The following is a 22,503-nucleotide window of genomic DNA, read 5'->3' on the forward strand; positions in this document are numbered from 1 at the left end:
ACTCAGATATTGGGTCATGAATAGTCCCGTTTTACAAAGGACACTACAGAGGTAAAAGAAATTTAATCGCCCAAGAACACTTAGCCGCTAAGGAGCAGCGCCAGGATTTAAACCCAGGCGGTCGGGCTCCAAGGCCTGCGCTTTACCCCTCCAAGCCGCTGCCCCAGACCACACATACACAGAAGGGCGACAGGGCGGGGTGGCCGCTAAGTCGTTACAGAGGGTTGCTTACCTTAAGGCAGGAAGTCAGGGAAGATACCTCGGAGATGGGGATGTCTGTGCCGACTCCCGAGCGGTGTGTCCGACGCTTGCTGACGGGCCTCTTACTTCTCATTCTTCTGGAGTCAGTCTTACTCCTGTTTATCTTCACTGTTGTGGTTTTCTTCATTTGTTTTGTGAGGTTTGCCCCCTTCGGGGAGATATCGTTCTTCCTTTTGAGAGCTGGAACAAGTTTTGCACTTAAAAAAATGAAGATAACACAAACAAAAGGACAAACAAAAGGCACCGAAAGACACGAATGGTCGGGGCAAAGGTTATAAGAAATAACGTGCGTGTGTCACTCAGCGGGGTCTCTTCTCTAGGCTCACCAACCCTGTTTCTGAGGCCCCCTCAAGGGTATTTTCCAGGCTAAGCACAAAGATCTTCTTGGCGGTTCATGGTGTTTATCTTCTGCTCTATTCACAGGGTGTTGTGGTATATACAGCTGGGAAACGTCCACATTCTCCCCATTGCAAACAGCAACAACGGGTAAGTTGGTCGAAGAGAACCCGTATTTTCAATGGGGTGGGAGGGTGTTTTCTGGGGAGGAGACCCTTCTGTCCCAGGAGGCTGAGCCACAGCCGGACACTTGCAAGGAGCTAGGTAGGGGCACAGCAAGGGACAAATAATATCCAGGTTTCCTGCTTCCCAGTCCAGGCTCTTCCCTTGGTGTCTTAGACTTGCTGTGTGACTTCAGATGAGTCACACAACTCGGCTGATTGTCTGATTCCTCAGCCGTGCAACCCAGATAACAAGGGTTCCTATCTTACAGGGATGTTGTGAGGCTTAAACATAAAGAGATAATTTTGCACCCCACCCGGGAGGTGTGAGAAGAGCTTTCTAAATGGTAGTGTGCCGGGAATGGGGATGGAATTTACTCCAACTCCAACTCAGTGCGAAAAAATGCATTTTTCAATGTTTTGATAAGTATTCTCATCTTCCACATAAGCTCTTGCTAGGTGGAGGGGGACAAACATCAACAATTCTTAGAGTTTCCTCAGTGCGTGGGTTTCCTGGCTCAGCCTTATTTGAGAAAGTCGGTCTATAGTGTGTGAAGTGATAACTGTTCGAATTTTCTTACCCAACTCTTATTCCTCCCAAGATGGCTTCTGGGTGTTGGCATAGGGGGGCTCAGGGGATGGTGTGGCCCTGATGTGTGAACTCTGGGGGGGTGTTTTGTCCACTGGTGGAGGATGGCCCCATCTTGCTCGTCCAGTTATCCTCTCAGAAGCTCTGAATCTCCCAGGATTTGCATGTTCAGGCTACAGGAAACCAGAAGAGGGTTCTTAGGCCACCTGCTAGCTGTCTCCCGTTGCGGGTTTTAATCCTCAGTCCCCTGTACCATGCTGTATGTGGCAACAGTGAAAAGCAAGCTTCTCCTCTAGACTGGGAGGGTCCCCCTGGCTTTTGTTGGGGGAAGTGGGACCCCGGCCTTGATGCCGCTAAATTCAACCATTTCTATCCAGAAGTTTCTGAGATGACCCATTTCCACCTATGCTCTGCCTAGAAGACGGCTAGGAATCCCCAGGAATCCTCACCCTATTTCTCTATTAATCCCCCACAGTTTTCTCTCCTGCCCTATGAGAGTTATTTCCCTTACATCATATTCTGAATCTTCTCTAAGCCCCAGCTTAATGAAAACCCTCTTTTCCAGCCCTCCAAGACTGGTTCCTGAAAATCTTTTTATGGAGATATAACATTGTGCCATTTTAAGGTGTACCATGTGTCGGTTTGATACACTGTATATTGAGAAACGGTTACCACCATTAGCTAATGTCTCCATCACCTCGCATAATTACCATTTAATTGTAGTGAGAATATTTAAGATCTGGTCTTTGTACCTTTCAAATGTGTAATAAAGTATTTTCATTCTGTTGTACATTAGATCCCCCAAGTGTATTCTTATACCAAGAATATTGTCATGCTGGGAGGTCAGAAATGCAACTGGGTAACTAGCACCTGAACACTATGGTTTGACTCTTTGAGTTTTAAAAATTTCCTGAACGAGATGAAATTCCTTCGGCAGAATGGGTTCAGGGGAGAGCACAGTAGATCATATATTGGCACGATCCCATTGGCATTAAGAACATTGTATGAATTTACACACTTATTTATATTTAATAATATATTTGCATCATTGAGTTTGTGAGTAGGACCTGGCCTTGAAGGATGGTTCTAAGCTTTTGGACAGTGGTTAGCTCTGGGTATACGGATGCAGGGCAGGGAGAGACTCACTTGTAACTTTATGCACTTGTGCATTGCTGGAACTTCTTTACAACAAGCAATTATCACCTTCTTAAAGAAAAATAAGTGAAATGAAATGCACAAAAATAAAGATCAGCATCTGCATCTGGTTAGTTTCTGCAGACACAGAGGCTGAGATGAGGATTCTTGGGCGAGCAGTGTATTAGGGACAGGCCCTGAGCGGACACGTGCATGGAGCTGGGGGAGCAGTTGCTGCAGGGAGAGACACCGGCCACTCAGAGGCATGCCAGGAGGCGCCCAGCCACAGCCTGACCCCAGGGAGCTCTGGAGTGTGACCTGCGCCGAGAGGCTCGCCGCTCAGAGGCTCGGGGCAGGCTGTGCTGGTTTTCCCCTGCTCCTGTCACTCGTTGCTTCCAGGCCAGGGAGACAGCAGGGCAGTGGGCATGCCGGCCGGGTCAGGTGCAGCCTTGAGTGGCTACAATCCCACCCCTTCTTACCTGCAAAGTGTGACGATCTCATGTGCTGATGGCAGTAAATCCCCAGGAAGGGACTGGGGCTTCCTCTAGACACATTCCCGTGCTCATAACCGCCACTGTAGACATTGTCACTCAGGGACACGTGAAGACTGGCTGGGTGAGAGGTTCTGGCCCCCAGCCAGCTCCCAGAGGGCCCCAGTGACGTCCCCTCCCTCTGCTTGCAGGTTGGTGGCTGTGGAAGACGTCGACGAGAAACGGTAAGAGACTCGGCTGATTGAAGGCGCTTAGAGCTCGGGCCAGTGCCTGGGTTTTGTCACCTGATTAATGGTTTGGGGACAACCTCTCCATCATGGGATCAGTTCCGTGTGGAGCTGCGAAGGGTGGGATCAGGGGTCACACTCACTGGCTTCCAGCCTTGGTTCCGGTGCTCATGGACACAGGGACCTCAGGAAACTCAGGAAACTCCCCAAGATTTCAGTTTCCATGAAAACCCGCATAAAAGGAGTGAATCCAACAGGGGTTTGGTGAGGGTTAAATGAAGGAGGTGACATGTAGTGCTTAGAACAGTACCTGGCTCTGTGGGGGGAGCACCCCTGGGCCTCACCCCTGGCTTTGTTAGCCTTCCTCCTCCCCACTCATGCCCCTCAGAGAAACATAAATTGTCTGGTTCTTACTGGCTGGGCTGCAACTGAGCCCAAGCTGGTGGTCAGTGCCGGGGCCCAGCCAGGACCCCCGGATGCCCTCCCAGCGTCTGTCCATTCTGTTTTGTTCTTCTCCACATCCTGACCTACTCGGTGCACTGGCGGCTACACAAACTGTCTTGGGCATCCGTTTCCACATCTGTAAAATGAAGTCACCTTGAATTTGGGTGACCAGCCAGCCTGGCTTGCCCCAGGGGAGAGGGTGGTTTCCCGGGATGCTGGGCTCTGAATGCTAACACCCAGGAAGTCCCAGGAAAACTCTGTGTCTTGGTCAGCCCTGCCTTGGAGCATTGCTGTGGGGCCCCAGAAAATGGAAGTAAGGGTCTGGTGCACGGAAGTTGCAACGAACTGGAAGCTCTAGTTGTGTTTTTAAGTCTCTTTGCTTCTCTGAGTCTTACTTTCTGCTTAGGTCAGTTAAGTGGCCGTATGTTTCATTGTTTTGCTCGTGATTGACGAGCTTGTGTCTCATGAATTAAAGTGGCTTCTGCTCTGGTATCCTGGCTCCTTGACCTGCAGTAGCCACCAGAGGATGTGTACGAGCCCCTGAGTCGGTGCCCCGTCCTCTGCCTACAGCCCTCCAATGCTCCCACCTTCCTCTGCGGCGAAGCGCAAGTCCTCCCATGGCCCCTAATCCTCTCCCTTCCCCCTCACTCACTCTGCTCTGGACACACAGTTCCTGTCAGGGTTCGTCCAACATGCTGGGAATAGTCCTGCCCCAGGGTCTTTGCATGGGCTGTTCCTCTGCCAGGAATGCTCTTCCTCTGCATATACATATGTCTCCCTCCCTCCCCTTCTTTATGTTTCAGCTCGTGGGTCATCTTCTCTGTGACATCGTCTCATTTTTGGCATGGTATCCCTTACCCTCACCTCTCCAGATTAGCGACTCTATGGAGGTGGGGAATTTTGTGTGTCTTGTGGCGCTGTTGAACTCACAGTGCCTAGAATAGTGCCTGGCATATTGTAGGTGCTTCTATTGGTCCGGATTATCCAGATTGCAAATATGTAAGGCCTTATAATCAGAAATTGGCTCATGTAATTAGGGAGGCTGCCAAATGCTAAGGCCTGCAGGGTGAGCTGCGAAGGTCCTGAGACGGGATAGAAGTTGGGGAGCGGAGCGAAGGTGGGCCTGGATGCTGGGACAGGGCAGGAGCTGAGCGGGAGACGTGGGCAGGTGTCCAGTCGGTCACGCAGCCCTGGGTTGTCCTCCTGGTTTTGGGTGGCCTCACGCTGTGAGAGACGGAGCTGGAGGCAGGGAGTACGGGCGGCTCAGAGCGGAGAGGCCGCAGTGGTCATATGCCAGAGTCAGCAAAGATCATGGTTGCCTTTGCAGATGAAAGAGGAAGCTGCTAATGAGAAGAGAGATATCATCTGAGGCGTCCTGCAGGGTAGAGAGAAATAAGCAAAGAGCCTGGTGCTCCAGCCCCTAATAATGATAATCCATCTTTTACATTTTTATGGTGTTTGATAAAGAGCTTTCTCATCCTGCCAACTGACGCTGGCATTATCGTCCGCTCCTCTCTTGAACACCCCACATCCAGTCGGTCAGCATATCCCGTGCTTTCCGTGGCTGTCGCCTGGATTGTGTCTGCCTTCATCGCTCACCCAGACAAGTAGTCACCTTCCCCCGGGTCACCTTGCATCTGCCCCTCTACTGCCCAATGGCCAGAAGGATCTCATGATGCATCTCTCCTCTGCCCAAAACCCTTCCGTGGCTCCCACCTCTCTGACAAAAAGCTGGTTTGGGCTTCCCGCGGCTCACAGGGGTGGGTTAGAGGTGATCACTGAAAAGCTTAGCATGCAAATGATGGAGCCGTTATGCGGGGGCCACCAAGGAGCTGTGGGGAAGTCAGAGAAGGCTTCTTGGAGGAAGTGACTTTTAAGCAAGACCTGAAGAATGAGTAGGAGCTGGCCAGGCAAAGCAGAGGCAGAGGGAGCAGCATGTGCAAAGGCCCCACGGCAGAGAGTAAAGGGAGACTGGCACGGGATGAGGCTTCACGATGTGGTCGGGTCTCATCAATGGGGCTGTGCGGGACCTGTTAAGTAATTTGGATTTTAATTGTGAGTGTGATCAGGAGCATCATGGGCTGTGTAGATGATTAGATTTGCCCTTTGAGGTGACCGCTGTGTGAAGACAGGGATTGGTGGAGGAGGTAGGAGTGTGGAATCCAGGGGCCATCTGGACCCCAGGCATAGCTGCGGAGATAAAGAAAAGTAGATAGATGTCCCTACATATTTGGGAGGGGGAATCAACAGGACTTGGGACTCCATGGTTGTGAGGATGAGGGCTAAAAGGGTAAACTGAGGTACAGAGAGGTGAAGTCACTTGTACCACTGGGACCAGCCTCATCGGCATCATTCCATGGCCCAGCGTCGCCCACTGTCGTCAGGGACCAGCTTTATCAGCGTCTTTCAGGAGTTTGTCAGAAATGCAGAAACTTAAGTCCTTCCCCAGACCTGCTGAATGAGCATCTGATTTCCCAAGCTCTCCTGGGGTGAGACAAATGCTGTCGGTCTGCGGGCCACATTTGGAGCCGCAAGTATCCAGGCGAATGCTTGTCTGCCTTTCATGTACGCGCAGATGACCTGTGCGACTTGCTGATTCTGAGCAGGAGATCTGGGGCGGGACCTGAGATTTTGCACTTCCGTCAAACTCCCAGGCGATGCTGGTGCCACTGGCCCGAGCACCACACTGGGTGTAGCAAGGGTCCAGGGCCTGCGAGGTCCTTGACTGAGCACCCTGTTCACATGCTCAGAGATCAGGGGTTAGGAGTTCACCATGTCCTTTTGGGGGACCACCCGCGAGAGTTGCCTTCTTCCCTCCCACACCAGCTCTCCTTGCAGTCCTGCTGGGGTGCGCTCACCCCGGCTCTTCCTTCTGTGCCACCTAGGTGTGGATAAGTGTTTGGCGGATACCACCACGTGCCCAGCATTTGCCACCTGCACCAACACCCCGGGAAGTTACTACTGCACTTGCAAACGAGGCTTCCTGTCCAGCAACGGGCAGCTGCAGTTCAAGGGCCCGGGAGTGGAATGTGAGGGTGAGTCCACGTCCCCCTCAAAACCCTCCAGCATTTGGTAGGAAACTCAGGTGGCAGCTGGCCAGCTAGTGGATGGACATATTCTTCACTTGTTCTTTCTTCTCCAAATGTCTTCTTTCCTCCTTCCCGACCTTCTTCCCTCCCCGTCCCTTTCTTTCTTTTATGGAAATGGTCACTAAATTTCCAGTAATTGGAGACTAGCTTCAGGATGAAAATAAAAGTCAAAAAAATCATGCTATTTGTCAACACCCAGAAATAACCACTGATTTCGTTTGGGGAACCCCTCTTCTGGTTGCCTCTCTGTGTAGATGCTGTGAATGTCTAACATTTATTGAGTGCCAGGCCCCGTGTGAAGGGCTTTCTGGGCATTGCCATGTTGAAGCGAATGTAGGCATTGTGATGGTCAGCGTTGTACGGAGGAGGACATGAGGCTTGGAGGGCTGAAATAACTGGTGCAGCGTCATGTATTTGCACTGGAATTCAAACCCAGGTCTTTCTGACTCTAATGATAGTCTCTCAACCATGCTACCTATTTGCACCTCTAGTTCTGAGGTGTTGGGGGAAATGTATGTCATCTCTCTAAGCCTCAGTGTCTCCATCTGTAAAATGGGTGCATCAGAGTACCTACCACAAAGGACCATTGGGAAGATAAAATGCAATAATGTGTGTAGAGTGCTAGTCCCAAGAGGTACTACTAACATAAATAATATGCATCAAAATAGTTCCTAGAATAAACTGAGCGTTTTTTTAATGTGCATTCTTTATATTTTAGACCTCAGATCTCCTCCTGACAGTAAAGATCTAAATATGCCTCTAAATAAGACCAGGGTTCAGCAAGATCTCTCTGGAAGGTCATACATATTTCAGAGATTGCAAGTCATACGACCTCAGGCACAACTGATTGTAGTGTGAAAGCAGCCATAGATGGAATATAAATGATTGGATGTGACCGTGTCCCAATAAAACTTTAGTTACACGAACTGGTGGTGGGCCAGATTTGACCAATCGATTGTAGTTTGCTGAGCTCTCAATAAGACAATTCATTTCTAGTATTGCAATTCCCAGAGAGCCCCAGACATCCTTCTGTGCCTTTGGGCTACAGTTCATGGGTTAGTCAGAGAGCTCAGTAGTCACGGTGGACCCTGGGTTTTAAATGTGGGGTAAATAAACATTACCCATCTAGAAAAGGATGGATACTCCGACAAGGACTTTGCCCACTTTATGTCTTTGACCCCCAGGATGGTGCCTGATACATTGTGAGTACTTGATAGGTATTTGTGGAATGAAGGAACATGTTCTCTTATTCTTTATATCAACTCCAAATTTAATAATCCCATTATTGACAGGCACTTAGGTTGTGTCTGATGTTTTATTACTTCAGACAAAGCTGTAATGAACATCCCCTTGATCTGGTACACTGGCAACTCCAGATTGCTCTGTAGGAGGGGCACGGTTTGCGGGGAGGGGGGCTACAGGCCACGGTGTTGAAGTTGTGTTTGCATGGCAAGTACATAGTGAGTGTTTGTTTAGGGTGACTTGGTGAAACAGGGCTGAGGAGGCTTGGGGAGGGCCCCCACCTGGTACCACGCCTGCACAATTCTGCGGGTGTACTTCAGTGAGCAAATCCCTAGCACAGGCTTCACAAGATGCTCTTGTTACCTATTGCTGGGCAGCAGGCCACCTGCAAACTCAGCAGTCATTCATTTTGCCCATGACTGGGTCTGCCATTTGGGCTGGGTTCGGTGAGGATGGCTTATCTCTGTTGCACACAGTGGAAGCGCAGTCGGCTCAGGCGGGGGCTAGAGGATCCGCTCGGAAGTGGAGCCTTTCACATGGCTGGCGAGCTGGCACTGGCTGTTGGCTGGCTGCTCCACCAGGGCCCCGTGGGCTGGAGGTCTTAGTTCTTCCTCATGTGAGCTGCGCTGGGCTTCCTCGCAGTATGGCGGCTGAGTTCCGAGAACAAGGTGGAAGGGCGTTGTAGTTCCACGACCTGGTGTCGGTGCATCATAGTCACACACAGGCTCAGATTCAAAGGAAGGGATCCGCACACCCTCTGCGCGATGGCGCACCAAGTTCACACTGAAGGAAGGGCATATGGAAAACACTGTTTCTGTCACCTTTGGAGAATACAGTTGGCAGCACAAGATGAGACAAACGTGTAACTCGGACTCTTTCTGCGTTCAGATATAGATGAATGTTCGCAGAGCCCCCCGCCGTGTGGTCTTCATTCCATCTGCAAAAACCAGCCGGGGAGGTACAGGTGCAGCTGCGTGCCTGGATTCTCTTCTCCCACGGGAAATGACTGGGTCCCTGCAAAGCCAGGTCCTTTTGCCTGCACAGGTAATGCTCTCAGGCTCCCAGCCATGGGTCATTGATGGGCAGCTGCCATTCAGTTGGATACACGTGTTTCTTTTCTTTAAATGGAGGCGCATACAGCAGAATGCACAAGTCTTAGTTGGCTACACATGATTCTGACCTTAGACACCCCATCTTTTTCTCACTCTCCTCCTCTCCTCAGACATCAATGAATGCCTCTTCAGCGGGGTCTGTCCAGAGCACTCGGAATGTGCCAATTCCTTGGGAAGCTACAGTTGCAGCTGCCAAGCTGGATTCATCTCTAAAAACTCCATCTGTGAAGGTATAGAAGACCTGCTCTCCTTTATTTACCTACTGAGTTCATTGAGAATCACCTCAACTGATGATCCCGTGAAATGGGGATTATGAGCCTCATTTTACGGATGTGACAATTGTGGCTCAGAGAGGTGAAGTGACTTGCCCAAGGACACGCAGCTATGAAATGGAACAGCCGGGATTTGAACTCTGGTTGAGGACCTACTATGAGCTGAGCCATGGATCAGGCAGTACTTGAGAATGATGGAGGGATCTGTTGCTAGAGTGATTTTATCCCCCCTGCATATTGACATTGTCTGGAAACATTTTTGGATATCATAACCGGAGGTGGTGGTAAGGTTGTGTGTGCTGCTGTCATCCTGCAGGTAGAGGCCGGAGATGCTCCTAAACACCCTATCATGTGCAGGGAAGCCTCCACACAACCAAAAATGATCTGGTCCCAAATGTCAGTAGTGCCAAGGTGTAGAAACTCTGTTGTCATAGGGAGAGCTCAGACTGTAAAACCTTTTCCTAAAAGGTGTTTGAATCAAGACCCCGAGAGTTATCCTGACCCTACCTCTGCTCCCCTTTTAAATCAGTCACATGTCTTTGGGAACTGACCTGCTAAATATGTCTTGAATCTGTCCACTTTCCATGCTTGATTCAGGCTTCATCATATTGCAGCACTAATCTCTCCCTTTCTCCAGTCTTGTCCCCTCAAATCCACCTTCCTCACTGCGGCCAGAATAGCCACACTAACACACAAGGGCTCCATGCCCCTGGGTCTGGCACAGAACCGTTATTCTCCACGTTTATCGATAGGAAGGGTGGCTCCATTAAGCACGGTAGGTGCTGATCAAGCTCTTATCACATCCCATCAGATTGGAGTCAGAGATTTTGGACGTCATCTCTGATTTTTCTGCTCCATTTGTAGCAGTTAGCTATTGCTGAGTAACAAATCACCATTGGCTGGAATTTTTTCTGATGGCCAAGCCTAACTGCAAGTTTAGGAAGAAGGGGAGAACATGCTATGTTGGGGAGCATTGGCATTGTCTGCCACAGTTAAGAATGTGTAACATGAGTCTCTGTTTTTACTCTCTTGTCCTCATGTCCTCATCTGCCTTGACCCGGTGTTCCCTTCCGCTCACCAGATGAGGATGAATGTGCCAATCCCAGAGCTTGCCCAGAGCAGGCAACTTGCCACAACAGTTTTGGAAGCTACTCTTGTGTCTGCAACCCAGGATTTGAATCCAGCAGTGGACAGATGAGTTTCAAGGGCCTGGGAGAGATGTGTGAGGGTAGGTGGTGGGGTCTGTTGGGGAATCAGGTCACAGTCTCTTTGCAAAGACAGCTGTGGTTGGGGAGGAGTCGGGGTGGGTTGGGCTGAGTTCCAAGCCTTCATCTTTAAGGTGAAGTCAACAATCATTCATGCCTTCAACAAATACTTCTTGAGTCCCTATTAAATGGCAGGCACTTTTTAGGACCTGTGGGCACCTCAGCAAAAAACAGAGGCAAAACTGTTTGTTTTCCTGGAACTCATCATCTAGTAATTGGGGGGAGACAGAAAACAATGACAACAAAATACCCATGCATATATTTTGTGTTAGGGAAGGTTCCTGAGAAGATATACAAGGAAAGAAAGGCAGAGAGGGAATGCTGGGAATTGGGATCTAATTTTAAAAGAGATGTTGGTATTTGATAACAAAAAAAACCCCAAAGGCAGTAAAGGATTAGAATATTGGGTATTTGGGGAAGGGTGTTCTGGGAAGAGGGAACAGCAGGTGCAAAAACCTGGAGGCAGGATGCCGGCCAAGGTGCTAAGCTCTTCCTCACACGTGCTCATTCAGTTCTTGTAATAACATGATGGTGTCGGTGGTATTTTATACCCATGTTACAGATTAGGAAGCTTACCTTCCATTGTGTCAGGATCCCTCTCCCAGAGCCGAAAAGGTAGGTAGTAGGAGAGTCAGACAGGCCATCAGAGTGGAGGTTGCTCCCCATGCCCCTAACCACCACTCTATCCTGCCTCCCAGTGAGGCTGCCACTTCAGCAACTCAGGGTGGGCTTGCATAAGGCAGGCATTGATTTAAGCACCGAATTCTCAGAGTCTGAGACTCAAGACAGCCTGGAAAGGTATCACCTAAAAACTGCAGACCCAGACATAATCTGGATTTAAATTCTGGTTGTGCCTTTCATGAGCAATGAAACTTTGCACAGTTTTGAAGGCTCAGTTTCCTCACTGCAAAGTGGAAGTAATAGTAGTATGGACATCATAGTGCTGCCATGTGTGTGTGTTGAGCTGATACATGGAAATAATCTGCCTCAATGTCTGCCACAAAAGCAAGCTCAGCATGTTGTCAATTAACTTTTTGTTTTAGTTAACAAATACTTAGTACTCACTATTCTCCAGGATCTGCTCTGAGAGCTTTGCAGAAATCACCTTCGGTAATCCTCTGAACAGCCCCGTGGGGTGGGTACCATGAGTATCTCCATCTGATAGATGAGGAAACAGATGCACACAGATGAATTCTCTTGCCCGGCGCATTTGTTTGTTTGGGCTGCCCCAGCAAAATAGAATAGACTGGGAGGCTTCAACAATAAAGATTTATTTTCTCACAGTTCCAGAGGCTGGCAGTCTGAGATTGGGGTGCCAGTGAGGTCAGGGCCTGGAGAGGGCTCTCTTCCTGGCTTGTAAACGTCCTCCCAGAGAGAGGGCCCTTGTTCCTGCCTCTTCTTAGAAGGACACTAATCCTATCACGAGGACCCCACCCGCATGTCCTCGTCTAAACCTAATTATCTCCCAAAGGCAGACCCAAAGAGGATTAGGGTTTCCACGTATGAGTTTGGGGGATGTGTTTTGGTCCATAGCACCAAGTAACACACAGCTTATAAGGGACAGAGCCAGGCTTTGAACCCAGGATGTCTACCCTTCCACTCTGATGCCTTTGTTATTATTACTAATAATATGGTGATTCCTTGGGGAGGGATTGAGACTTATCAGGAAAAGAGGGGAGTAAGTGAGTTTGAGGCTTTGGGAACCCGGGAGAGAGGATGAGCCTGCATAAACCTCCAGGTAATCAATGAATCAATGAGTTATGAAGGGATTTGAAGCAAAAGATGTCTCAAAATGCTTCCTTTCTGTAGCAATGAAAATATGTTTTAAGACTGTCAGACAGGATGCAGGGAAATGCACAGGCTTCGGTCAGTGTGGGGCTATGCACTGCTCCTGCGGCCTTGGCATCCTTCACCCTTTGACTTAGACCAGTTTTCTGCTTAGATGTGGATGAGTGTTCCAGGAACTCGACCCTCTGTGGTCCACACTCCGTCTGCACCAACATCCCAGGAAAATACAATTGCTCCTGCCTGCTTGGGTTTTACTCACCTGAATCTTGGACCCCTGAGAAACCAGAGGCTTTCAAATGTACAGGTAACTCTCCCATCCATGCCGAGGACTTTTCAGTAGATGTCACCGTACCCTGCAGTGTAGTGTCACGACTTGTTCTTGTTCACGACTCTTCAGGTTGGCTACTTGATTTTCTGGGGCACTAACATGCCTGGCAGGTTAATGGTCTCACTTGTGAGGCTGGGCGTTGGTGCTGAGCTCTGGCTGGGAGCTCCCTTAGTTGGGATGCTTGGTTTTCCCCCGGTGTCCTTCCACGTGGCTGCTTGGGCTTCCTCAGCACATGGCAGCTGGTTTCCAAGAGGGAAAGTTTTAAGAGGAAGAACTTTCTGAATTCTAAGAGTAGAAACTACCAGTCCTCATAAGGCCAGGGGTTGGAAGTCCTGAAGTATTACTTCTAGCACATCTCTTGGTCCCAGTCACAGGGCAAACCTAGATTCAAAGGAAGGGAAATCAGACTCCCCACCTCACTGGGGGAGCAATGTGTGCATATAGGAAGGAATACATACAAAGAGTTTCTGGGGTCCATCTTTGGAGGACTTCCTGCACTACAGGGCACATTTGTGTGCTTTGACCCCCAGGGAAAATGTATGCTTCTTTTCCTTAAAAAGGCTATATTTCTTCTTATTCACTGATCTTTGCTATCTGCTGGCATTGTTAGAAGCAGAACAAGACAGGAGTAAATTTGGAAAGGACCTTAGCGATAGATTAATACAGCTCTGGGGGCTCCCGGAAACCTCGTCAGGTTGCTCATCAAAGGCAAGATGGCAAGCCAACCCCCTTCTTCATCAACCACTTCTTTTATTTGTTTTACTTATTTAGATATCTCTTCACATGAAGAATGATTTTCCTGGCCAAAAAGTTTTGAAAGCCACGTACACAGTCCAGCTCCATCTGCAAAATATAAATTCTATCTGCTCTATTTCTGACAAGAGCTCACCCCGTTGATGCTTTAACATGTCTGGTAGTGGCAAGCTCCCCCTGAAAGAACCCCAGTCCTTGCTTGGAGATGTTTTCTCTGATACCAAGAAAAAAATCCACTTCTCCATACTTTCCAACCATGGTCAGTCTCATGTCCTCTGAGGTCTCCAAAATCAGTCTACATTCTTACTAGAAGGGCTTCTCATCCTGACTTTCCCTTGCGATGCCCAGTGCTTTATACCATATACCTGCAAAAGACCCCAGTGGATGTTGCCTGTTTATTCCTCTTGTTTTGTGAGTTGATGTAGAAATATGAAAGGTTTTGCCCTTAACTCCTTCCTTATTAAGTTTTCCAAGGACAGTCTATTCCGTATATCCTCCATGGCTCAGAAACCCTTAGAGGGAGAGGTAAGTCCATGTTGCCACAGTGACCTCACATCACCCTGTGGTATGAGGCCACTACTGACATTGGGACTGGACAGTCCTTCGCTGTGGAGGGCTGTCCTGTGCACTGAGGTTGTATGGCAGGATCTTTGGCCTCCACCCATCAGATCCCAGTAGCACTCCTCTCCCCAAGTCATGTCCACCAAAAATGTCTTCAGCCACTGCCCAATGTCCCCTAGTGGGTAGCAAATTGTGCTCAGTTGAGGACCCACTAGATTAACATAATAGAAATATCTTACTATTATAATCCAATATGGATATACCCGGACAGTGGGCAGCTTTCCTCCACATAATGATACAGGGGTCCAGTCTTTTCATACCTGTTCATTCTTCTGTCCCTTATGGCCTTTGTATCCCTGGTTCCAGCCAGTAGTGGGGAAAGAGAAAGGAGGCACACTGACTTCTTAACCACCTTGGCCCAGAACTGACAGATGTCTACCCTCTCACCTTCCATAAGTGAAACAAGTCCTGTGGCCCCACCTAGATGCAGAGGGTTCTGGGAAATGTAGTCCCTGGTCGGGCCACCATTTTTGAGTGACAACCCTATGCTGTGGCAGCATGACTTTTGTAGGATTGTTGGCCAACTCTGCCTCACACTCACTCGCTGCCCTACAGATATTGACGAGTGCCCTGGTAAGTGCCCTTCCAATGCAGCGTGCACCAACACCCCTGGGGGCTACTTTTGCACCTGCAACACCGGCTATGCAATAAACAACGGACAGTTGGACTTCACAGACCAAGAAGTGGAATGTAAAGGTGAGCAGACGGTTTGCTGGACACCCTTGGGAAGAAGTGTCTCTCCTGGTTCCTCTGGGTTGCTCGATATTCTCAAGTTCTTTGCAGATATTGATGAGTGCTTTCAAGATCCATCACGATGTGGCCCCAATTCTGTCTGCACCAACGTCCCGGGCTCTTATAGCTGTAGCTGCCTCGTGGGGTTTCATCCCAATCCAGAAGGCTCTTTGGACTTCACCTGCAAAAGTAATAATCCCCTTGTGTGTCTTAGCAATGGAATCTGGGTTTTGCTTTGTAGTGTGTAGTTTGTTTATTTCCACACTGCATACTATGTCAATGGATGGGTTATAAGCAGGGGATGATGAAATTGGATTTGCCTTTTAATCGTATCTTGCTATGGTTAAGTTTGATGTGGTTGCTTTTGTCTTCTTCCTAGGGGTTCCCTTCAAGTGTAAAGAAGAAATGATACTCAATAGTGAACGGGCCCAGCTATGCCAATCGGGAGCAGCATTGGAGCCTGAATATGTAAATATTTTGGAAGGTTCCTAGCTCTTGAAGTTTTCTCAGAGGCCAGTTAGGTAGGATGCTGTTTGGCAGCTTTAACAAAGGCAAAGATAGCAGTGGCCTAAACCAGATAGCAGTTTATTTCTCTCCTTGGAATAGTCTGAGAATCGGCTGTGGAGAGAGGATATGATGACTTCCTAAGGCTCTGCCATCCCTAACATGAGACTCCCACTTTGTGGTCCAATATGGCTGCTCCTGCCCCTGCCATCGTGTCTACATCCCAGCTGGCAGGCGGGGGAAGGAAAGGCATAGTTCTTCCCTTTAAGGCTATGACCTAGCATCACTTGTGCTTACACCTAGCTTCAAGGAAAGCTGGGAAGGGAGGACATTTCTTTATCCAAAACCTGGGAATTCTTACCACTAAATAGTTTTGTGGTTTATGTTTGCTTTTTTTATTGGGAAGAGAGAGGTGCTGTGGTTCCAGTTCAGATAAAATGGTGAATTTCTATTTCCTTGAGAATTCTAGAGACTCATGGTGCAACAGGAATTCAGGACCACCCCATAAGGTGGGGTTGATGGCCCAGTTCGTACCTTACAGGCTTGGGGAATGGATTGATCAATGCTCACAAATGCTCTTCCCTGTGGGGCCCAGGTCTCCTTCTGTGCACTAATGAATGCCACCATCAGTGTTCTGGATGACGCCTGTCAAAACAAAACCACCGTCATTTCTCTGAAGGTAACGATGAAGTCTTCATAATTGTGTGTCAAGTCCTGAACATCTTAGGGGACCCTTTGGGTGCAGAAAGTCCTCTTTATACTTAACGGGTTGTGAGTTGATATTTAATTCAGTATAGTATAAGGTTTTACATGCATACAGTAAAATTGCCCTTTTCTATTCAGTTTTATGAATTTTATTATCTGAATGGTTTTGTGTAACTACCACCATGATCAGAATACAGAACGGTTCCATTTCCTACCAAATCTCCCTTGGGCTTCTCCATTATGGTCAGATAGTCCCTCCACCAGGGGATTCCCTATTTGTTTATTTCCTGATCTGTTTTCTGTCACCACAGTTTTGTCTGTTCATGAAATTTATGTAAATGGGATCCCAGGGGATGTGGCCTTTTGAGGCTGGCTTCTTTCTCTCAGCATCATCCCTTTCAGATTCATCAATGTTATGCTTATCAAAGTCCCACCCTTTTCCGATAACCACTGTCACGTGCACACACTGAAGCCATTCATTAAGTACCTACTATGACAGGTTTAGAGCTGTGATTAAAAATTCAGTCTCTGAGGCCAGACTGCCAAGGTTCAGATCCTCCTAGATATGTATCCTTGTTTGTCCATCCCCTATGGAAATAGTAACAGCCCCTACTTCATAGGCATAGTCCTACAATTAAATTAGTTAATATATGTAAGACATGTAAAACAATCCCTGGCTCATCATAAGTGTTATTTTTATTTTTACATGCCAAAAACTGAAATGCCATAAATATAACATTTTAAAGTACTTGTTTAAACTAACTGAGGTAATATATACATATTATTCTGTGACTTGCTTTCCTTAGCAATAGCTCACAGCTCTTTTTCCTTGTTGATACCTATAAATCCGCCACGGTGTTCTTTTGTTCACGGCTGCATACTATCCCCTGATTTGACTCCATCATCATTGGCTTAACCAATCCGTTGGGCATCTAGGCTTCCCGACCTCTTGCTATCGCAAACCACACCGAAGTGAAGCTCACTGGACAAGATCCTTGCACAATTGTTCAGTATTTCTGGAAGGGAAATGGCCACGTCCCAGGGTACATGCCATGTATGCCAGGGTAGATGCTGACTTTCCATGTACCGTAAAGGCTACGCCCGTTGGCAATCCCAGCAGGGCCTCTTGAATTGGGAAAAGGACGCTAATGGATGCCTTTTTCATCCTTCATTGGCCTAGACTGTCAGCCCACTCTCTCGATGAAAGAGAGAGAGACAGCGAGAGGGAGCAAACCCACATTTCCTTGCAGAGTACGGCTGAGAGCTTCGCTTCTGTGCTTGACCAAACATCCACGTGGTCCAACTTCACCAGAGAAGAGACCTCCACCCTGGCCACGGTCTTCCTGGAGAGCGTGGAAAGCACGACATTGGCTGCTTTACTGAAACCCTCCACGAATGCCAGTCAGACTGTTCGGACGGAATATTTAGGTGGGGTGTATCCTTCACGGCAAGGCTCCTAGCTGCTGGCTCTGAGGGGTGACTTTGCCCATGGGATTCCCCATGACTTTCCCCAATACCACTTCCCCAACTGGCTCAAACCTCCGGACTCACAGCCAAGCAAGCCTAAGGGTATTAGCAACATCTCCCATTCACTGTGCCTGGTGTTGTGTTAGGCATGGGTTGCTGAGTACTGTTGGGAGCGTGTCATTTATTCGTTCACTCAATAAATATTTGTGACCTGCCTACTGCATGTATGTCGGTAGGCCCAGTGTGGCTGAAGTGGCGTGGAGAACAGTGAAGGCTGTCAGGGGTGGGGGGTCAGAGAAGAAAGGAGAGACAGGTGAGAAAACCCAGGGCTCAGAGAGGTTAACGCATTGTGCATGTTTGCACAGCTGGTGAGTGGCAGCATTGGGTGGCCTAGTTAGCACCACCTGACCACAGAACAGGAGCCTGTATCTAATGCACTGAGCTTGCCCAAGCCCCTTTCTATTTCCTTTGGCTTTGGAAAACTTGTCTACATTGCAGCCAGAAGCTCCTGTCTCTGTCGCCTTCCATCACTGTTGACTGCAAGCCGGTCTTTCCCTGATGCCTCTGCTGAGATAGGAAAGCCCTCTCCTAAAGCTCCCACCGGGTTTGTCATTCGTTAGGTGCCACCATCCTCCTATCATCCATCAAGGGGCTCAAGATCTTCCCCCGGATGAGCTGTCCTTTCCATTCTCCCCTTTGCTTGCAACTAGGGACGCGTTTCTTGGTTGGACAGAAACCAAACTGGAGACCTACTTTCTGGGTGACCTCATGCCAGCGCTCCATTTCTCCTTTCAGACATTGAGAGCAAAATTATCAAAAAAGAATGCAGCGATGAGGACCTGGCCTTCAACTTGAAAGCCAAAGGGGATGAGCTGAAGATCAGGTGCTCCACCATCAAAGAATCTGAATCCACAGGTACTGAGCCGCTCTTGAAGCACGAAGAAGGGTGGTTACGGTGCCTTCAACCAGCAAATGTTTACTGATCACCTCTTAGGTGCCAAGACCTGTGCCAAGGGGTAAGGGAATCAATCAATGATAGTAGAGGCAGGTATAGCCCATGCCCTCAGGGAGTTTTCTGTCTACTAAGGAAGTCAGACATTAAATAAATAATCTCACAATCCTGGAGTATCAAGACCTTCATTATCCAGTACAGCAGCCATGGACCACATTTTGTCCCAGAGCCCTTGAAATGTGGCTAAGTGGTGATTGTAAAATGCATGCTGGATTTCAAAGGCTTGGTATCAAAAATAAAGGATGCAATCTCATTAATAATTTTTATATTGATTAACGTTGGAATGACAATGGGTGGCACCTACTGAGTTGACCTATTATTCAAATTAATGGTACCTGGTTTTTACTTTTCTAAGATGTGAGTACTAGAAAATTAAAAATTGCCTAGGTGGCCCTCAATATATTTCTAGTAGGTAGAACTAATCTGTGTCAGGGACTGTCAAACTTGTCCTGTAGAGGGCAGGTTTGTAAACATTTTAGGCATTGAGGGCAACTATTCAACTCAGCTGTCATCATACAAAATCAATTCATAGATGATTTGTAAGTGAATGGGTGCGGCTGTGTTGTAATAAAAGTTTTATTTACCAGAAAAATGGGCAATAGCCAGATTGGCCTGGAGACCACCCCTGTTTCTCAGCCCTGATCCATACGCTACCTGCAGGGCCCAGGGGACCAGCTGAGGACACGTCCCTGGAGACCACCAACATTGAGAGGGGAAGCCCACCAGAGACGCTGAACACGAGTAACCATAGATGTGGGAGGGGAACTCACTTCCCACTGCTGAGTTGACTCGACCCTTAAACGCACAAATTCAAATATATTTTTAAGGGTAGCCAAGATTTCTTCAGGTGGTAACACCGCAGGAATGATTTCTATGGTGTGAGGGCCACTGACCTGGAAGTATGAGGGTGTTTCAGTCCTTAGAGCCGGCCGGTGAAGGCGTGGAGATGCCTCGGATGTGAAAGTGTGTGTGTGTGTGTGTGTGTGTGTGTGTGTGTGTGTGTGTGTGTGTGTGTGTGTGTGTGTGTGTGTGTGATCTACAATAGCTACTGAACAAACGATTCCTTTTTTCCTGTTTCCCTTTTGGGGAAATTGCAGGGACCACTGGAGTGGCCTTTGTCTCCTTAGTGGGGATGGAGTCTGTTTTAGATGAGAAGTTCTTCCAAGACCCTCAGGCCCCCTCAGCCAACTCCAAGAGGAAGCTAAGGATAAATTCTCACATTGTTCAGGGCATCATGACCGGGAACAGGAGAGAAGGGTTCTCTAAGTCAGTCGTCTACACTCTGGAGAATATTGAGGTTTGTAATGAGGTCTCCACTGCGCCCCCATGTACCCATTGAGAACTCCTCATCCCCAAGTACGCTTGCTTGGCTTACCCTTCTGATGGGGACAAGCTTCCAGAATTTCTAGCAACTCCAGCCAATCCCCCAAATTCAGCTGCAGAAGAATGGGCTCTGCTCTGTCTGTGGGGTATTTTTCAGATCATCAAAGGGCAAAATGTAGGCTACATCAAGTCACGCTGAGGCCGGAACATTTACAGAGACCTAATTTACATTAACTATGACCAGATCCGCGGTAGAGACAGATCTGGCGTCCAAGGTTTTCTTCGCATCACTTCATACGAAAATACCAGCCGTTTTCCCCATTCCCTGCAGAGCATACCTGCCTCATCTTTCCCTAAATAACTCTTGAGTCACATGGAATCCATGGAGAAGGGTTCTCAGGTGACCAGGCCCTTTGAACTTTCAGCCCAAGCAGAAGTCTGAGAGGCCCATCTGTGTCTCCTGGAGTGCAGACGGGAAGGGCGGCAGGTGGGTGCCGTCTGGCTGTGTGATCTTTGAAGCTTCTGAGACTCACACTGTCTGCAGCTGCAACCGGATGGTGAATCTGGCCGTCATCATGGCTTCTGGGGAGCTCACGGTCAGTACCCCATACTCTGTGCTCTGGCTCCCCAAGTCCAGCGGGGAAATATTGACTAAACATCTGTTGTGTGCCTCTCACAGCTTTGGGTGCTGTGGGAGGGAGCCATGGGGTGTGGGCAGAAGGGGGTGTGTGCTATACCTCTGCCCTTGGAGAACTCGTGGTCTGGTTAGGAAGACATAACTCTCTTTATATATATATCTATATATATAAAATGAGAAATGACTCCAGACAGGTGCAGGAATAATAATAATCACAGGTCCCATTGACTGAGCACCTATGGTGTGCTGGGCCCTTTAAGTGTTCCTAGACCCCCTTTACAGGATGGGAGACTGAGGCTCAGAGCAGTTGTGTGTCTTGCTCAAGCTTGCTAAGCTCGCGACTGGCAGAACTGTATTCTCTTAACTACCGTCACAATATTGCAGTGAGGAACTCGTGAAGTGATAGCTTGGCATTTCTTCAACATTTCCTTAACACACAGAAAGCACTCAAATCCATTTAAAATTAATTTAAAATTCATTACAAATAATGGCATAGGGGAAGGACTCAGCCTGTCATTTCCATTCGCACAAGTTGGGGCATCTCTGAGCACTTTTGACCAGTCCTGATTCAGTGCAGGAACCACCGAGAAACACTGTAGGTATTTCAAGCAGAAAGGACGAGACCACAGGGAGCCGGGTGCTCATGAAATTGCCGAAGGGATGGAGGAGTTGAAATCAGGGGGCTGCCACTTGGATTTTGGCTACAAAGTCATGCCCCCTGCAGCTGTAACCTGGAGGTCAGAAATCACGGCTGTGATGTCACTCCACATCCATGAAATTAAAGACTGGAGAGTTGGAATGTGGAGTCCAGCCATAGCTCACTCCTGCCTGCAGAAAGCTGGTATCTGTCTCCATTATGCCTTCCAAAGCCTTCATGCATGCGTCTCAGACAACCTAAGTGACACCAGGACCTTAGCCCCAAGAGGTTCTGGGAAATGCAGTTTGTTGACATCCTACCATAGTAATACCCAGGGCAGGGTGTAGGAAAGGGATGGATTGGTGTGGATGGATGGAGTGGATATTAAAGAATGAACATGGACAACATCCAGTTTGCTCCAAGTGTCAGAGGAAGGAAAGGTCCCCAAGCCAGCAGCCTGGATAATTCTTTTTCCCACCTTGGGGGATAGTGGCCCCTCACTGAGTGGTGCATCTTTTTCCCGACAGATGGAGTTCTCCCTGTACATCATTAGCCACGTGGGCACGGCCATCTCCCTGGTGTGTCTCGTCTTGGCCATTACCACCTTCCTGCTGTGCCAAACCATTCGCAACCGCAACACCTACCTCCACCTGCATCTCTGTGTGTGCCTCTTCCTGGCCAAGGTTCTCTTCCTCACCGGTATAGACAAGACGGACAACCAGGTCTCACATCCCTCGGACCGTGTCCCCATCCGGCCCCATCACCTCCCCGTGTGCCTCTGCTCGCAGCTACCCAACTCCCTCTCTGCCAGTCGCCACCTCAGGACCTTTACATATGCTGTGCTCTGTTCGGCTATTACCTGGCCCCCCACTCCTCACCTGGTGGCTCCTTCTCGTGCAGATCTCAGTTCAGAATCATTCCCCTGATGATGTTACGTATTGTGATGATCTTGCTGCTCTTTAAGCCACTGGTTCTCACCTGGGATGACTCTGCCCCCAGGGAACACTTGGCAATATTTGGTGACGTTATTGGTTGTCACCACTGGGAGGGGGTGCTGCTGGCATCTGGTGGGTGGAAGCCAGGGTGGCTGCTAAATATCCTCTATGCGCAGGACGGCCCCCCACGATAGAAGATAATCTGGCAGTGGTGTTACGCATGTCGGTCTTGCTACAGCCGAGAAAACCTACTCCTTATCCCTCTATTTTACCTTCTTTCCCAGCATGTATTTGAAACCGTATTGGTTATTTGTTGTGTCTGCGTATATCTCCCTCCCCCATCACATTAGGCTGTGTGCCCTGAGAGAGCACGAACTTGGGTGAATTTACCCCCAACAGCCGTGCCAGAAATACAGCAGGCTCGCAGGGTTTTCCCGA

General features: G+C 48.7%; 1 protein-coding gene across 1 annotated transcript in view; it reads left to right on the forward strand.

The window, feature by feature from the left end:
• The window catches only part of ADGRE1 (adhesion G protein-coupled receptor E1), a 32,675-nt gene that overhangs the window by 559 nt on the left and 9,613 nt on the right, over window positions 1–22,503 (forward strand). Inside the window, exons 2-17 of the mRNA XM_017667954.3 lie at window positions 685–747; window positions 3,164–3,196; window positions 6,529–6,678; window positions 8,863–9,018; window positions 9,197–9,316; window positions 10,440–10,586; window positions 12,566–12,715; window positions 14,669–14,809; window positions 14,897–15,034; window positions 15,225–15,313; window positions 15,945–16,028; window positions 17,305–17,482; window positions 18,317–18,436; window positions 19,631–19,830; window positions 20,282–20,452; window positions 21,658–21,852. Of these exons, the coding sequence (XP_017523443.3) occupies window positions 685–747; window positions 3,164–3,196; window positions 6,529–6,678; window positions 8,863–9,018; window positions 9,197–9,316; window positions 10,440–10,586; window positions 12,566–12,715; window positions 14,669–14,809; window positions 14,897–15,034; window positions 15,225–15,313; window positions 15,945–16,028; window positions 17,305–17,482; window positions 18,317–18,436; window positions 19,631–19,830; window positions 20,282–20,452; window positions 21,658–21,852 (2,135 nt within the window). The remainder of the gene's footprint in view (window positions 1–684; window positions 748–3,163; window positions 3,197–6,528; window positions 6,679–8,862; window positions 9,019–9,196; window positions 9,317–10,439; window positions 10,587–12,565; window positions 12,716–14,668; window positions 14,810–14,896; window positions 15,035–15,224; window positions 15,314–15,944; window positions 16,029–17,304; window positions 17,483–18,316; window positions 18,437–19,630; window positions 19,831–20,281; window positions 20,453–21,657; window positions 21,853–22,503) is intronic.

Source organism: Manis javanica, chromosome 13 (assembly GCF_040802235.1).
Source record: "Manis javanica isolate MJ-LG chromosome 13, MJ_LKY, whole genome shotgun sequence".
Classification (NCBI taxonomy): Eukaryota; Metazoa; Chordata; class Mammalia; order Pholidota; family Manidae; genus Manis; species Manis javanica.